The 18,198-nt window shown below is 40.8% G+C and overlaps 1 protein-coding gene across 3 annotated transcripts in view; it reads right to left on the reverse strand.

The window, feature by feature from the left end:
* The window catches only part of TSPEAR (thrombospondin type laminin G domain and EAR repeats), a 292,494-nt gene that overhangs the window by 103,249 nt on the left and 171,047 nt on the right, over positions 1–18,198 (reverse strand). Inside the window, exons 10-12 of one of the 3 annotated variants that reach the window (XM_077272146.1) lie at positions 14,398–14,588; positions 13,258–13,359; positions 2,725–9,564 (exon numbers count right to left, since the gene is read on the reverse strand). The exons of 1 other annotated variant lie outside the window; for it this stretch is intronic. In XM_077272146.1, coding sequence (XP_077128261.1) covers positions 9,411–9,564; positions 13,258–13,359; positions 14,398–14,588 — 447 coding nt within the window. In that variant the 3' untranslated portion in view covers positions 2,725–9,410. Of the gene's footprint in view, positions 1–2,724; positions 9,565–13,257; positions 13,360–14,397; positions 14,589–18,198 lie in introns of those variants that run through there. One more of the 3 variants, XM_077272147.1, reaches the window with a different exon arrangement.

Raw genomic sequence — 18,198 nt, forward strand, 5'->3', positions numbered from 1 at the left:
TGCAGAATGTTTTTTTCACCATTGAAAGCAATACAAGCATGCAAAACACTGTGTGTGAACATAACCCAAGGTGTGGAGGAGCTTTTTTTTTCTCTTATTTATTTTGACTTCTATACAAGTCATTATCCTGGAAATAATGTTTCTTAAATTTTTTCAGTCTAATCCATTTTATCCATTTATTTTAATGGCATAATACTCTGACAACATTGTTCCCAGCAGCAACCTAGGATTCAGAGATGCTTCTAGGGGTTTACCCTATGCTGTTCCCATGCCATATCAGCGCAATTGTTAGACTCCCACCAGACATCCAGGGGGAAGGCGCCGGATAAATTCACATGTTTCCCAATGACTTTCATTATACTCGTTACTCTGGTGGAGCACCCGAGCATTACCATTTGCTCTACTTTAGTAACGAGTATCCGAGAATTTTAGTGCCCGCTCATCACTAACATAGTGAGGAAAAAAAATATTTAGTCAACCACCAATTGTGCAAGTTCTCCCACTTAAAAAGATGAGAGAGACCTGTAATTGACATCATAGGTAGTAGACTACTGTATAGCTATGAGAGTCAAAATGAGAAAACAAATCCAGAAAATCACCTTGTCTGATTTGGCAAGATTTATTCAGCAAATTATGGTGGAAAATAAGTATTTGGTCACCTAAAAACATGCAAGATTTCTGGCTCTCACAGACCTGTAACTTCTTCTTTAAGAGGTTCCTCTGTCCTCCACTCATTACCTGTAGTAATGGAACCTGTTTGAACTTGCTATCAGTATAAAAGACACCTCTCCACAACCTCAAACAGTCACACTCCAAACTCCACTATGGTGAAGACCAAAGAGCTGTCGAAGGACACCAGAAACAAAATTGTAGCCCTGCACCAGGCTGGGATAAAAGAAAAAAACGGCTAGAAAAGCCGTAGCCAGCTCACCAACCAGACCATCCAATGCGGAGCACAGAAATTCGTCCCGACCAAGACGTCCTGCAACAGCAACTCCAAACAAAATAGAGATTCCAGTTCCAGCAAGATGGGTAAAAAAAACTATATTTATTTTATAACTCCAACATGTCAATAAAAAATTCCCTACATAAGGCAGACCAAACAGGTGATAGTGTGAAAACGGCTACGCGTTTCGACCCCTGTAGGTCTTACTCATGCCAGGCTGGGATGACTGAATCTACGGCAACCAACTTGGTGTGATGAAATCAACAGTGGGAGCAATAATAAGAAAATGGAAGACATACAAGACCACTAATAATCTCCCTCGATCTGGGGCTCCACGCAAGATCTCACCCCATGGGGTCAAAATGATCACAAGAACGGTGAACAAAAATCATAGAACCACATGGAGGGACCTAGTGAATGGCCTGCATAGAGCTGGGACCACCGTAACAGAGGCTACCATCAGTAACACACTACGCCGCCAGGGACTCAGATCCTGCAGTGCCACACGAGTCCCCCTGCTTAAGCCAGTACATGTCTTGACCCGTCTGAAGTTTGCTAAAGAGTATTTGGATTATCCAGAAGACAGAAGAGTATTGGGAGAATGTCATATGGTCTGATGAAATCAAAGTAGAACTGTGTGGTAGAAACAAAGCTTGTCATATTTGGAGGAGACAGAATGCTAAGTTGCATCCAAAGAACACCATACCTACTGTGAAGCATGGGGGCAGCAACATCATGCTTTGGGGTTGTTTCTCTGCAAAGGGGCCAGGACAACTGATCTATGTACATGAAAGAATGAATGGGGCCATGTATCGTGAGATTTTGAGTGCAAACCTACTTCCATCAGCAAGGGCATTGAAGATGAATGGGTCTTTCAGCATGGTAAGGATCCCAAGCACACCACCAGGGTTACAAAGGAGTGGCTTCGTAGGAAGCATATGAAGGTTCTGGAGTGGCCTAGCCAGTCTCCAGATCTCAACCCCATAGAAAACCTTTTGGAAGAGTTGAAAGTCCGTGTTGCCCAGCGACAGACCCAAAACATCACTGTTCTAGAGGAAATCTACATGGAGGAATGGGCGACCATACCACCAACAGTGTGTGCCAACCTTGTGAAGACTTACAGAAAACGTTTGACCACTGTCATTGCCAACAAAGGATAGATAACAAAATATTGAGATGAACTTTTGTTAATGACGAAATACTTATTTTCCACCATAATTTGCTAAATAAATCTTGCCAAATCAGACAAGGTGATTTTCTGGATTTGTTTTATTTTGACTCTCATAGTTGTGGTCTACCTATTATGTCAATTACAGGCCTCTCTCATCTTTTTAAGTGGGAGAACTTGCACAATTGGTGGCTGACTAAATACTTTTTTCTCAATTGCCAATCGCTTTATTTGGAAACAAATATTTATTTCTTATTCCAAGTATGGCAACTGGAATAAATCTCCAGAACTCTAGCAGCTATAACTTGTGATATATCTTTCGAAAATGTATTTGAGCCTCTCTTGAATCCTTTAGAGAATTTACCATCAAAACTACTTGTGGCAGAATGTTTTACTCCATCTCCAAGGGCCATCTTCTTTCTAAAGTTATGAAACAGTTCACAGAGGTAATTTTATACTCTTTGCAGTTCTACCGTTGATATGTAAGGAAGTTCAGCCATGGAATTGCATGATGTGCTCATAAAATTTAGTACACGAAGGACATGCAATTCTTTATGTGAAAAGGAAAGATGAATAGGTCGGTCGATAAATAGAAGGCTTGGAAGGAAGATTTAGTAAAATCATTTTATTATTACACATAAAATCTGTTTGTCAATCCCAGCAGTATTGAGTCAAGAAAATGAAATAGATTGGTAATATTAAAATTAATACAATTTAAATATACGTTCATTGATGTACACAGTATAAATATAATAGTTATATAAACGTAAAAATAATTAACCAACAGTAGCTTAGAGCAATCTCACTACAATGTACAATGAATACACAATAAACTATCCCTTTAAGAAGCTTATACAATGCAGATGGAGCTGATATCACCTTTACCACCAGCAAGTAGCACTATTCCTATTCAGTCATGTTATTAAGATATTCATAATTTGGAAAACTATGGATTTTTCACTCCTACTCTTACCCCAGGGGCGCAAACACTATGCTAGATGTGGATTTTGAATATGCAAGTAGTTATACATTGATTTATGCTATGGTTTTGCTAAAATCTAATTTCAAACAAAGGCTTACAAGTGGAGTTTTTAGAGGTCTATTATCATGGAGACACATAGGTCTCATTGGGAGCTGTACACACAAAGCAGTAGGCTATTTTTAAGCATTTAAGTTGATTTTTTTTATTTTAGACACATTGGAACCAAAAGGTTGTGAAAGTGGAGTACACTTTAAGGGAATCTGTCAGCAGGTCTACTCTCCACCCTCCCAAGTTATTTGTGTTTGCACATAGCTCTTTTCAAGACAAGTCCTGCAATACCATTACATGTTCAGTCAGTCCGTTCCTCCGTTACTGAGAAATCAGGGTTTGAATTTATATTTAAATGAGGCTGAAGAATTTTGGTAGATCTGAAGCCTCTGTCACTACAGCTCTACTCTCCACCCAGCGTTGTCTCCTCCTGCTTTACTAATAGCCTCTATGCTGTGTGATCTCAGGCAAATGAGCCATCAATGAAGCAGAAGGAGGTGGTGCTGGGTGGAGAATAGAGCTGGAGTGACAAAGGTTTCAGATCTACAAATAGCTCTTCAGCCTCATTTTCCTATCAATTCAAATGCTGATTTCTCAGTAATGGAGGATGGACTTTTCTTTGAAAGAACTACATGCACATATACATAATTTAGGGGGATGAGATCCTGCTGACAGTTTCCCTTTATGGAGTCCTGTAAAAAGGTCCTGCCACACAATATTTTCTCCACCTGGCTACACGGAGGGAAAGAACTACAGTATATTGTGACACAACTGGGACATACCTCTACCATACTACTATATATAAACTATGTGTAGGACTAATATTGGATTTGATGAGGGTCAGCAGACCATACTGCTCAGATTTTTACAAGGTCAAATAGAAAGAAATATAACTCGCGTGCGATATTCTATTCCATTTGGGACAAAATTACACTTTATGCTGTATGTTATGTGAAAGTTTATATGGCTAGATGCATCGCCCTAACCTCGGCTTAGCGAGAGCGTGACACAACTGGGACAAGATTATGTTAAAACCACACATAAAAGAAGTATTGGCTTTCACAAAGATCACTCGGCCACGTCTCCCAGAATTTTCAAAGCTCACATAGGGACACTTAAGACGTGATGTGAAAAAGACTCACTGGCTGAAGTGTTTCTCACTTTACCGTGAACTACTATGACCAACAAAGCAGAGAAAGCTAAATACAGACACCAAGTATATTCCTAATATATGAGTTATTCTACAAACTAATTTTAGAAATCAGAGACAAAATACTACAGGAAAGACAAATGGGCTGCATTCAAGAGGCATACCAAGAGACTCCAATGTAATATTTGTAAGGGCCTTCAGCTACTACATGTCAGCACTAGTGATGAGCGAGTGTACTCATTTCTCGGGTTTTCCTGAGCACGATCGGGTGGCCTGAGTACATGTGGGGGTTGCCTGGTTGCTAGGGAATCCCCACATGTAATCAAGCTGGCTAGTAGCTGTAAATCATTCAGCTGCCGCAAGGTATGTGTCAGGTACTAGGCTGCTTGCTGTAATTGTGATACAATCCCTGTTTTATCTGCTGCAGATTTACCAGTTCTCTGAATGCTGAGCTCTGTTTAACCCCACCCACACCACTGATTGGCAGCTTCCTGTGTACACTGTTCATTGGCAGAAAGCTGCCAATCAGTGGTGGAGGCGGGACTATGATAAGTTCATGAATCTAGTGGACTACCTGGGAGCAGGTTTATTAGTCTGCTAGTGATAATTCATCAAAACTATAGAAAGTAGCCCAATAAGTGATACATCGCTGGAATAGGGACTCTGTCTCCCTTTAAGCCTCAGAGCTGATATACAAATGTTTCCTCTACACTCCTTATAGCCATACCCTTGATAAAAATCCAGGAGAGTTGGAAAGAATGCATATGACGGCTACGACCTCTTATTGAGCTAATTTTGGAAGTGGTATACTTGTAGCTGCACATTCCTTATAGCCATTAAATCACAAGCTTTTGAGCCGATATGTATAATTAGGAAATCAGCTTACTCCTTCTGAATAATACATTACCTGGGGATCTTAAACAAAGATGTCTAAGTGTATTCAGATAACATCAGTGGCTTTGTAGAGGAGCATATAATTATCAAACATACCTTTGGTCGGAGTTTGACCCGAAATCAGACAAAAAAATAAAAAAAAGCGTATCTGGTCTTGTTCTCATATTAGCTTATTCTGCTATTCAGCTACACTTATATCGTTTTATAAATTCATTGTTAAGAGAGATAGGCAAAAAGATGAGCACGATCCTGGTCCGGTATCCACGTCAATTCTCTTTGGCAGTGCAAACTTCCTTGGCTGGGACTCAAATGCCGGCTTACCAGATGAGCAAATAAATTTTGAGTGGAATTGAACTTTTGAAATTGAAATTAAATTTTGCAAAAATCCACATTCGCCAAATTGCATTTTTTTGTAATTCGCTTCTGCATACATTCAGCAAAATGATGGCAACTGGCCACCATTTTCCTGAATCAAAAAGGGCATCAAAAGGATAAAAAAATACTTAGACTTACTTCACCACTCGCCTCTCTTACCCTCCTTCCCTCACTGTCATCCATCCGATCCTCATCACATCTTCTGATCTCCACCGTAAGTGATGAAATCCCCAGGACTTCCGGCTCTGAGGCCAGGGATGTTCCCGTACATACCATGCACCCAAGGTTACAGAGTACATCATGACGTCATGGCCTCATGATCTTTTATGTGCTTGTGCAGAACCTTTCCAGCTCGACTAGCAGAGATCAGCAAATAGAGTGAGGTCCGAAACGGTGACGGTGATTAGCTGAGGGGCCAGAGAGGTGAGTGGTGAGTATAAGTTGTTGTTTTTTTACATATTAGGTTAATTATCCTCTGGGATCTGGAGAGACTCCGAAACATAATAAGGGACATTGAATTCGGCACATTAACTTCTCTACTAAATGAATTTCCCAGGAAAACCCACGCGGCAGACAAATTTGGATTTTGCCTGATCCGCTCTTCTCCATTGGGCACCTCTTGCGTATTACAAGACCCTTGCAACGTAATGACATTCCGATGTTAAGCATGTCATGACATCGCATGAGATCTAGTGACTAGGCCTCACATGATATCATGCTAAAGTGGGGTGTGGTAACAGCAAAAAGGCACCCAATATGTCTGCATTTGAGTGCTGGCAGGAAATATTCACACTGCCCTGATCCAGCTGCTGTGGAGTATAGAAAGGGATACCAGAAATATTTTTTTGAACATCTCTAATTAAGAAACCATTGACTTTAAAATTACATTTTAATTACATTAAATTTTATTGTAGTTTTTGCATTTTTTTTCGTACTCTAACATAAGACTACCGTATTTTGGGGATTATAAGACACACTTTTTTCCCCCAAATTTGGGGAGAAAATGGGGGGTGCGTCTTATAATGCAGTTATACCTTATAATCCGGTGCATTTTATAATCCGAAAAATACGGTATATTAAAAAGGCTTGTTATACAAAACCAATGAAATGACATTTGTGCCTCTAATAAGTTCCTAATTATCTTTAGTAATGCGGCAGCACTCAAGATCTTCCGCAGAGTTTACACAGCAGAATCTGCATGGTACATGTGGATTTTGTGGTGGATTTCACCCATAAGTAAGAATAAAATCTACAACTAAAATCTTTAGAAAGAGTTGGCATACTGCAAATTTCAAAAAGAGTCTTCTCACAGGTCAATTTACACGTGAAAAACATCCCCTTAGCTGGCAATAAATTATGCTGTGGATTCTCCCCTTGTAAAAATGCACCAAATACACATTGTCTACATTTATCCCGAGAAGGCATTTATCCAGATTTTTTGCTTTGCAGCAAGTTCACAAGTCAAAGATGTGACACAATTTGACTCATAATAATACACTTGGGCCACAGACAGAAGAGGGCCCCTGTGCAGGAAAAATACATAGGCCCTTTCCAGACCAATATTGATCAGCATGCAAAATTGCACCTGCTTTGGATGTGGTAATGGCCCCCTTACCTCTCAGGCTCTTGTCGGCGGCACAGGTTGCACCAATGTATGTCCATCCCTAACTTAACTGAATAATGTATTTTGGGGTTTTCTTTAGAAAAAGTTGAAGAAAAAAACAATGGAATCACTTTCAGATCATGTAGAGGAAGAAATTATGGAATCACTTTGTAATTTGCATTTATAAAGCAAATACTGGCACACATTAAAAAAAGAGAATTAGTCTGCAGTTAGAGGGAGTTCGAATGACCTTAATTAGCCGTTCTCCTAATTAATTGAAAGAGAAGAAAACCTTAACAAGTAAATTGTCAATTAAAACAATCTTCTTCAAGATAAAAACCACAAACAATGATGGCTGTTCCCAGTCAGCTGTGTGTAAAATTTCAGTCTAATGGGAAAGTTATAAAAAGAAAATATACGAGTAATCCAAAAATACATCAACAAGTGAAAACTCAAAGCAATATGCCTTGAAAATAGAAGATGTACAACAGAACAAATGAAAAATTAATAGGAGAAATTTTATAACAGAACTGAAAGAAATTAACTAAACAAAATGAGATTTGTATAAAGAAAAGTCAAACATGCAAGTAAAGAGGAGTCTATCGACATTATACCAGGCAAAAGAGAAGCAATCATAGTGTAGATGATTCATTCAGCACTGGCCAAGAACACAAGGCTGGAACTTTTTACCTGTTATCTGTCGGTGTAATGAAACATAAAAATGGCCTGGAGAAAACATTATTTCCCCTCTCATATATATTATAGGATTTCAAAACGGATAAAGGGAAGGGGAGAAAGGAATATCAACTCAACAGCATGGCCAGCAGTTAGGGTTTATATTGGCTGGAACATTTTTGGTTAAAATAAAAATATATATTCATGAAAAAGCCTATTCTCCAACGCCAATCTGTCAACTGCTTTTCAAGTTGGCACAGGCATGATGTAGAAAATTGTAAAGTCTATGCTTCAAAGAAGACAGAGGATCAATAAATTAATAACTGGGGTTTGTTTTTGTTTGTTTTTATCCTCAACATTGATTTTTATTTCTTCCTCGACATTGAGGTATCTCATAATTATTTCCTCCACTTTTTTCAAATATAGTTACTGAAGACAAACTTTTCCCCTAATAAACATCGTTTTATGTCATATCTGTGATATGTGTATTTGCTATGAAGTAAAAGGCTGGGAGAGCATGTTCCAAATAATACTGAACCCGTCTGCCCCAAATAATACAATGTAGGACTACTCGTACTATTGGAGCAACCATTGGGCCCATTAGGTTAGGGGCCACTGTCCCACTATAGGTCAAGGAAGGACTACCTCCATGGTGCTGTCTGGAGGGATGGGCTGGAAAAGCAGTTTCCTACCATCAATTAGATTGCACAACTAAACGTCATAGTTCACAATTACTGGAGAATTGTTACAGAGAAGAATATTACAGTTATTTATGATAAGTTATTAGATAACAGAGGGAACATATCTAGTTCGTGCAGAGGGGCCCTGTACGGTCGGTGTCCGCCCCTGGGACTAGTCGAATATGTATGACACAGTTACAGAGCTCATTTACCACAATGCAGTAGGGTTGTAAATATGGATTCATATGGTACATTATGTGCCAACCTCAGTTTGTACAAAGCTGAAATATGGCACCCATTACACTGTATGATACCATACTGTATCTCCCCATTGTTTACAGAAATATGTTGAGAATATTTCTATTGTAGACCATTTAAAACCCCAAATTAATTTCTGCACGGCTATGTTCACATCTGTGTTGGAGCCTTCTCTGCTAAATCAGCTCCCAAAAATATATGAAAAATAGCTGCTCTCTGTTGTGCAATAAAAGGCCAAAAAAGTGATCAACCAATTGGGTCCCTCGGCTGGTGTCCATCATTTACATATTCCAGAACTGTCATTATTGAATTTTTTCTGTTCCTGTAATCGAACAAGAGAATGGAAATGAAGCGGAGATGTGAACCAACCCAAAAACAGTGCTGTACATAGCACCATACAGAGTGCACTGGGCCTCTGTGCAGGTTTTTATTATATGTGCTTGTAGGCATTGATAATTATTCCTGATGTAAAACTACTGGTTTGCTGCTATGAACTAAATTGCTATAGTGCATAGCTTCCTTTAATATTTAATTGCAATGCCTAGAGGATTATTTGATTTGCAGTGATGATAAATTGCTTTCCCAAATTTTCCACACAGACTGAGCTAGTATATGCTTTGTTTCCTAAAATTCATAGTGTCCGCAGCTTCAGTACTCTTGCAGTTGTCTCCTTGGCACTGGAGTACATTATGTAGGAGCCATTGCTGGTTTTAAATGCTTCCCAATCTCGACAGCCATAGGTAGGCAAGTAGTGGACAGCCACAAATCCCTCATAGCCCTGCCACCTGTGGAAAAAATGGTAATTAATAGCAGTAACATTTGTGCCCTACAGTGACCACAATTATGTAAAGATCTTTGCCTGAGTGCCAGGTGGTTGTCACCCCAATCAATTGAATACAAGTAACATCTAATGTAACCAGGATTTGACATCTATATTGTGACCACAAGATGGGGGCTTGTTCTACTGAACTGAACTTGGACCACCATAAGGTACAGCCATGAGACAGAACTTCCAATGATGTTGTGTCATGACTCATGAGCGTGTAAAACTGTTTAGTTCCTTAGAATTCTTAAAAATTGGTGCACACCACTTAAATGGCTCCAAATTGTACTAAGTCATAATAGGGTTTCCATAAAGCTTAAAGGGGTTCTCCAGGAAATGAAAAAAAAAATCACTAAAAGGGATATCATTACAAATAGATTCACAGATATTTTTAGTGAACAAATTAGCAAATCAAAATTGTTTTGTCTTAGGAGATAATCACTATAGAATTAAAAGGTTCACCATCTAGTTACACTGACATAAACCTGACCAAGAAAGTTAACAGGACAGGTGTATGCGAATATGTGCATTAGAAATCTGCACTTCTGTGACACAAGAAAACTTATACTATGTCCTATTTTCCAGAATATGGTGGAGAGCAATGTGAGCAGTCTCTTCATACCTTTGCACCACTGGTATCTGCAGTGTTAGGTTAGAAAGACATGGTGGACAACAGTTTGAGCTGTCTTTTCTTACATCATCACCTCTGATGTTTCCAGTATTAAATCAGATAGACAGGGTGGACAGAAGTATGAGCAGCATCTTCTTACATTAAGACTCCTGGCATCAACAGTATTAGATTAGATAGACAAGGTGGACAACAGTTTGAGCTGCCTCTTCTTACCTTAAGTCTCCTGGTAACTCCAGTATTAGATCAGATAGACAGGGTGGATGGCAGTGTGAGAAGCCTCTTCTTACATTAAGACTCTTAGTATCTCCAGTATTAGATCAGATAGACAGGGTGAATGGCAGTGTGGGCAGCCTCTTGTTACATTAAGACTCCGGGTATCTCCAGTATTAGATCGATAGACAGGGTGAATGGCAGTGTGAGCAGCCTCTAGTTACATTAAGACTCCTGGTATCTCCAGTACTAGATCAGATAGACAGGGTTCACCGCAGTGTGAACAGCCTCTTCTAAGGCCATGTGCACACGTTGCGGATTTCTTGCAGAAATTTCCTGAAGAAAACCGGAAATTTTCTGCAAGAAATCTGCATTTTTTTTTTGCGTTTTTTTTCCGTTTTTTTCGCGTTTTTTTAGCATTCTGCAAGCGTAATTAGCTTGCAGAATGCTAAAGTTTTCCAAGCGATCTGTAGCATCGCTTGGAAAACTGACTGACAAGTTGGTCACACTTGTCAAACATACTGTTTGACAAGTGTGACCAACTTTTTACTATAGATGCAGCTTATGCAGCATCTATAGTAAAAGATAGAATGTTTAAAAATAATAAAAAAAATAAAAAAAATGCTTATACTCACCCAGACATCTCATCAGCGGCGTCCGTTCGTCTTCCTATAGCTGGTCTGTGCGCACAGGGCCTTCCGTGACGTCACGGTCACGTGAGCGGTCACATGACCGCTCACGACCAATCACAGGACAGTGACGTCATCGGCAAGGTCCTTCGCCGCACATCAGCTACAGGAACCGAAGCGGCAGCGTGCAGCGGTGAGGCGGGAACACTGCACGGGACATCGAGGGTGAGTATAGGACTATTTTTTATTTTATTTCTTATTTTTTGACCACTTATATGGTGCCCAGTGCGTGGAGGAGAGTCTCCTCTCCTCCACCCTGGGTACCAACCGCACATAATCTGCTTACTTCCCGCATGGTGTGCACAGCCCCGTGCGGGAAGTAAGCAGATCAATGGACTCCTAGGTGTGCGGAATCCCTGCAATTCCGCATTTTTAATGAACATGTTGCTTTTTTTTCCGCTATGCGATTTTTTTCGCGGAAAAAATCGCAACATTTGCACAAAAAATGCGGAATACCTTGTAAATAATAGGAGGCATATGTTAGCGTTTTTTTCGCGTTTTTATCACGTTTTTATAGCGAAAAAACGCGAAAAAAACGCTAAAAATCCTGAACGTGTGCACATGGCCTTACAGTAGGGCTCCTGGTATCTCCAGTATTAGATCAGATAGGGTGGATGGCAGTGTGAGCAGCCTCTTCTTACAGTAGGGCTCCTGGTATCTCCAGTACTAGATCAGATAGACAGGGTGGACAGCAGTGTGAGCAGCCTCTTCATACATTAAGACTCTTAGTATCTCCAGTATTAGATCAGATAGACAGGGTGGATGGCAGTGTGAGCAGCCTCTTCATACATTAAGACTCTTAGTATCTCCAGTACTAGATCAGATAGACAGGGTGGACAGCAGTGTGAGCCGCCTCTTTATACATTAAGACTCCTGGTATCTCCAGTGTTAGATCAGATAGACAGGGTGAATGGCAGTGTGAGCAGCCTCTTCATACATTAAGACTCCTGGTATCTCCAGTGTTAGATCAGATAGACAGGGTGGATGGCAGTGTGAGTAGCCTCTTCTTACATTAAGACTCCTGGTATCTCCAGTATTAGAACAGGTAGACAGGGTGGTCAGCAATGTGAGAAACCTCTTCTTACCTCCGCACCCCTGACATCTCCAGTGATAGATTCAAATATCCTCCGGGAGCACATCAACCTACTCATAAATGTAGGGGCAGAGCTTCCTCCTGCACATGCTCATAAATACCTGTCCTAACATTCTAGGACAGAATTCTGTAAGTGTAACAAGACAGTGGCCATTTCAATTAGTTTAACAGTGATTACCTCCCTAGACAAAACAAAAATGTGATTTTCTAATTCAAAGTATTCACTATTTAGGAATGTATTTGCAAAGACATTTTCTTTTTTTGTTCTATTCTTCCAGAACCCCTTTAATGACATATCTATTGTTTGTGTTTTTCTTCCATGTGAACAAAGCAGAAAAGAAAAATGTTACAGACATATTGGTTTCCTTTTGTATTGAGGTATTTTTCCCAAGGAGCGATGTAAAAATCTTCCTCTCACAAGTGCAGGAGTCTGTACAATTCTATACTAAAGGAGTTGTACAATATAGGCTCTGTGTACAGGACTATGATATGTGCACCATTTTTAGAGCTCCAGAAATTCCTAAACACTGTGAAAATAGGGCACTTTTTGTCCCTGTCTTTAAAAAAATTAGATGTGAATTTCTAGCAACTTAAAAAAGATTACACAAAGTATTGTGATTGCAGTTATCAATCTTTTACACTTCCCCGACCTCCCGAATCAGCGTTGCGCCTCCCTTCTGATCGTGGGGTCCCCTGGCAATCTGGGGACATTGTTTATGTCACGTGAGCCCTACAGTTTTCACAGTCCGTCAGACATAACTTATGTCATCTGAAGGCTGCAGCCCATCAGCAACCACTGATAGGACACATCACTCATGTGACATATCACAAGATCGCCAGGGGGCACAATACACTGAGCGGCACTGGCACGGGGGGCAAGTATGTGGTTTTATTATTTGATTTACTAAACTGGAGACATTTAAAAGGTGTTGTAAACTAGGCTAACCATTTAATAAAACTACTGCAGACAGCTAGTTATTCTTTGCACAAACGTTGCTGGTTGGTTGGACTTACAGTCATCATTGTACTTACCGATAGATAACACTGTTGACAGAGAATGAATTACCATCATAAGAATTTGCTACAACTAGGAAATAGTCTTCTCCGACTGTAAAAAACTCCCAGTCAACGGCACTGAAAGGAGGAGATCATGTTAAAAGGCCTCAGCTACATATTTTACAAGGTTCAAAGACCAATGATGTTAGATAATACTGGTGTAGCATTTTTTAACTTGACACATATACAGCCATACAGCAAGATGTCTTTATGCAGAAAGCTATAACTTGAAATGTTCAACGGCTTGTGTTGTATTAAAGGGAACCTGACATGTGGGTTAATCTGCAGGTTAATAGCATTATAAAGCGTATGGATGCCTCACCAAAAGTACTTTATTCTTCCCGACAGCCACCGGTGTGGCAGCGTGGCTGCACTCGTTGTTCACACCCTGAGTGGCAGCTGTCAGCACGCCCTGGCACACAGACTAACAGCTGTCTCAGCAATGTATCTGTGCACAGACAGTTATGAGTCCGTGCAACCGGGAGTGCTGACTCACTGCATGAGTGGTGACTGAAGCCACACCGATATGTCCCTATGGCCGGGGTCACACTTGCGAGTACAATGTGAGAAACTCGCATGAGTCTCTCGCATCAATACCCGACACTGCCGCCGGCACTCGGACCGGAGCATGTGGCTGCATGTATTTCTATGTAGCCGCACGATCCAGTCCGAATGCCTGTGGCAGTGCCGGGTATTGATGTGAAAGACTTGCGCAAGCTTCTTGCATCACACTCACAAGTGTGACCCCTGCCTAAGCCTAACATTGAGATTGGATATAACACTATTAAAGGGTAGGAAGTGGATATTAATATGCAGAAAAACCTCCCGCTCCGCGCAGACTAATCCTTGCCTGTCACAGTCCTTTAAAGATAATCCTAGAAACGCGAGCAAAATAATCCAGTCGAATCAACCCACTTGAGCCATGGTTGTTACTTTAGAAATCCTCCCACATAATCGTGTAACAGACCAGTATACAGCGCCTACCTAACAATGGATCACAGTGACAGGAATTGAAGGATTTGGATTAGAGGTGGCTGTCACTACATTTATTCGGTGACCGCCGGTTGAAATTGTGTTTGCACCTTTTTCATCCTAAGTAGCCAGAACAAACGTTACCTGTAAGTGAGGATATCCTGGTACTTGACAAACTGCTGTGCTGTGATGTTCAGCTCATAGATAGTGGAAATGATGGCATATTCTTCAGTTTTCTGCATTTTTATCCCCACTGTGTAATTGTGACTGTTGGCCACAGCCAGAAAGAAGCGGTCTTTTATTCTGAAAAATTCCCAGTCTGATGCACCGAAGGTCTGAAATATCAAAAGAAGGATGTAATCAGTGTAAGGCTGGATTATTGATACCAGAGGATATAGAAAACTGGGTACAGAAAGATAAGGTTTGGGTGTAATTCTTTACATAAAGGGAATCTGTCACCAGGTTTTTGCCACCTAACCTGAAAGTAGCATAATGAAGAGTCAGGGACCCTGATTCCAGCAATGTGTCACTTAGGCTAGTTTCACACTAGCGTTTGGCAGGGCTGCGGATGAAAGCCTTCTTTCTCCGTTATGCCCCACCCACTGTAGCACCTCTTCCATTCAGCTCCGCCTATGTCTGCATGCGTCCTGCGCACTCTATCTTTAAAATTGTGTACACCTGCCATGCGGATGTATGCGGGTGCCTCCACATGCATCGTTTTGACGCTGTGCCGACTGCAACAAAATCCAACATATTGTGTTCGATGCAGTTAAGCGCAGCGTCAAAACGACGTATGCGGAGGCATCCGCATACATCCTCATGGCCTGCGTACCCAGTGTTAACCCCTTAATCCCATATGACGTACTATCCCGTCGAGGTGACCTGGGACTTAATTCCCAGTGATGGGATAGTATGTCATATGCGATCGACCGCGCTCACGGGGGGAGCGCAGCCGATCGTGGCCGGGTGTCAGCTGACTATCGCAGCTGACATCCGGCACTATGTGCCAGGAGCGGTCATGGACCGCCCCTGGCACATTAACCCCCCCCCGGCACACTGCGATCAAACATGATCCCAGTGTTCCGGCGGCATAGGGAAGCATCGCGCAGGGAGGGGGCTCCCTGCGTGCTTCCCTGAGACCCTCGGAGCAACGCGATGTGATCGCGTTGCTCCGAGGGTCTCCTACCTTCTTCTCCATGCAGGCCCCAGATCCAAAATGGCCACGGGGCTGCTTCTGGGTCCTGCAGGGAGGTGGCTTGCAAGCGCCTGCTCAGAGCAAACGCTGGTAAGCCTGCAGCCCTGCATGCCAGATCGGTGATCTGACACAGTGCTGTGCAAAGGGTCAGATCAGCGATCTGACCCTATAACATGATGCCCCCCACTGGGGCAATGTTATAAAGTTAAAAAAATATATATATATATATATATATATATATATATATATATATATATGTATATATATATATATATATATATATATATATATATATATATATTCACATGTGTAAAAAAAAAAAAAAATTCCGAAATAAAGAAAAAAAAATATTATTCCCATAAATACATTTCTTTATCTACATAATAAAAAAATATAAAAGTACACATATTTAGTATCGCCGGGCCGTAACAACCCCACCTATAAAACTGTCCTGCTACTTAACCCCTTCAGTGAACGCGGTAAAAAAAAACCGAGGCAAAATACAACGCTTTATTCATACCGCCGAACAAAAAGTGGAATAACACGCGATTAAAAAGACAGATATAAATAACCATGGTACCGCTGAAAACGTCATCTTCTCCCGCAAAACACGAGCCACCATACAGCATCATGAGCGAAAAAATAAAAAAGTTATAGTCCTCAGAATAAAGCGATGCAAAAATAATTATTTTTTCTATAAAATAGTTTTTATCGTATAAAAGCACCAAAACATAAAAAAATGATATAAATGACATATCACTGTAATTGTTCTGACCCGAAGAATAAAACTGCTTTATCAATTTTACCAAATGTGGAATGGTATAAACGTCCCCTCAAAAAGAAATTCATGAATAGCTGGTTTTTGGTCATTCAGCCTCACAAAAATCGGAATAAAAAGCGATCAAAAAATGTCACGTGCCCGAAAATGATACCAATAAAAACAACAACTCGTCCTGCAAAAAACAAGACCTCACATGACTCTGTGGACCAAAATATGGAAAAATTATAGCTCTCAAAATGTGGAGGCGCAAAAACTATTTTTTGCAATAAAAAGCGTCTTTTAGTCTGTGACAGCTGCCAATCATAAAAATCCGCTATAAAAGTAAATCAAACCCTCCTTCATCACCTCCTTAGTTAGGGAAAAATAATTAGGATTAGGCCTAGGGTTAGGATTAGGGCTAGGGTTAGGGCTAGGGTTAGGGCTAGGGGTAGGGTTATGGGTAGGGTTAAGTCTAGGGTTAGGGTTAGGGCTAGGGTTAGGGTTAGGGCTAGGGTTAGGGCTAGGGTTAGGGCTAGGGTTAGGGTTAGGGCTAGGGTTACGGCTAGGGTTAGGGTTAGGGCTAGGATTAGGGCTAGGGTTGGGGCTCTGGGTTAGGGTTGGGGCTAGGGTTAGGGTTTCAGTTAGAATTGGGGGTTCCCACTGTTGAGGCACATCAAGGGCTCTCCAAACGCGACATGATGTCCGATCTCAATTCCAGCCAATTCTGCATTGAAAAAGTAAAACAGTGCTCCTTCCCTTCCAAGCTCTCCCGTGTGCCCAAACAAGGGTTTACCCCAACATATGGGAAATCAGTGTACTCAGGACAAATTGGACAACAACTTTTGGGGTCCAATTTCTCCTGTTACCCTTGGGAAAATACAAAACTGGGGGCTAAAAAATAATGTTTGTGGGAAAAAAATAATTTTTATTTTTTCGGCTCTGCGTTATAAACTGTAGTGAAACACTTGGGGGTTCCAAGCTCTCACAACACATCTAGATAAGTTCCTTAGGGGGTCTACTTTCCAAAATGGTGTCACTTTTGGGGGGTTTTGTTTTTACATTGTCCATTGTGCAGTAAAAATGACCTGGCAAAATAATTGTTCGTATCAGTACTAATATGGCAATTCCAAACCTGCATAGCTATATTTTCCTTATTTAAGTGATGGGGAAAAAAAATGGAATTTGTAAAAAAAAAAAAATGCTTGATTTGCATTGCCCTTCTTTGAAATGCATTACCTTTTTGACGGACCTGTGTTAGGCCTGGAAAAACCAGTATTGGTGCTACCCGTGTGCTAAAAACACATGTAATCTGCACATGAAGTTATGTAAAAGCCAAATACCAGGAACTTTCACAAACAAAGCAGCTGTATCTAAATCATGACACACCAAAAAGACAAAAACCGCCACAGCAAAAATGTGATTAAAAAAACTCGCAAGTACGGTACTTAAATTATGCCTAAGTTCACACTGGGCGTTTTTACTGCGTTTTTTTCTTTTTCTGAGTCCTTGGCAGGAACGAAGATGTGGCAAAAATGCAGGTTTTGCTCCTTTTTTTGGCGCGGTCTTGGTGCGTTTTTTTCATGCGGTTTTTGCATTCAATTCAATGGGTGAAAAACGTTGAAAGAAGTGACATGCTCTATGTACAAAAAAAACAAGCAAAGCACAAAATACTGATGACAAAAAAAACAATGTGTGAGCATGAGATTTCTGAAATCTCATAGCCATAGCTGGTACTGTCAAAGGCAGCTGAAAATTAGCATAAAAAAGGCAGCAAAAAAACACTGCAAAAATGCCCAATGTGAACTTAGCCTTCCATAATAGGTGCAGAAATTCTGTGACATCCAAAACTCAAATACTCATCATGAGAACTTAGCCTAGAGGTCTGCAGCTAGCGCAGATGTATCCAAGTCAGGAATGGAGCTGGTCTCTGACCTATATATACGTACACTGTTCAAATAATGTTTAGAAGTAAGATGCATTGTGTCTAGCT

Source organism: Ranitomeya variabilis, chromosome 7 (genome assembly GCF_051348905.1).
Source record: "Ranitomeya variabilis isolate aRanVar5 chromosome 7, aRanVar5.hap1, whole genome shotgun sequence".
In the NCBI taxonomy this organism is placed as follows: Eukaryota; Metazoa; Chordata; class Amphibia; order Anura; family Dendrobatidae; genus Ranitomeya; species Ranitomeya variabilis.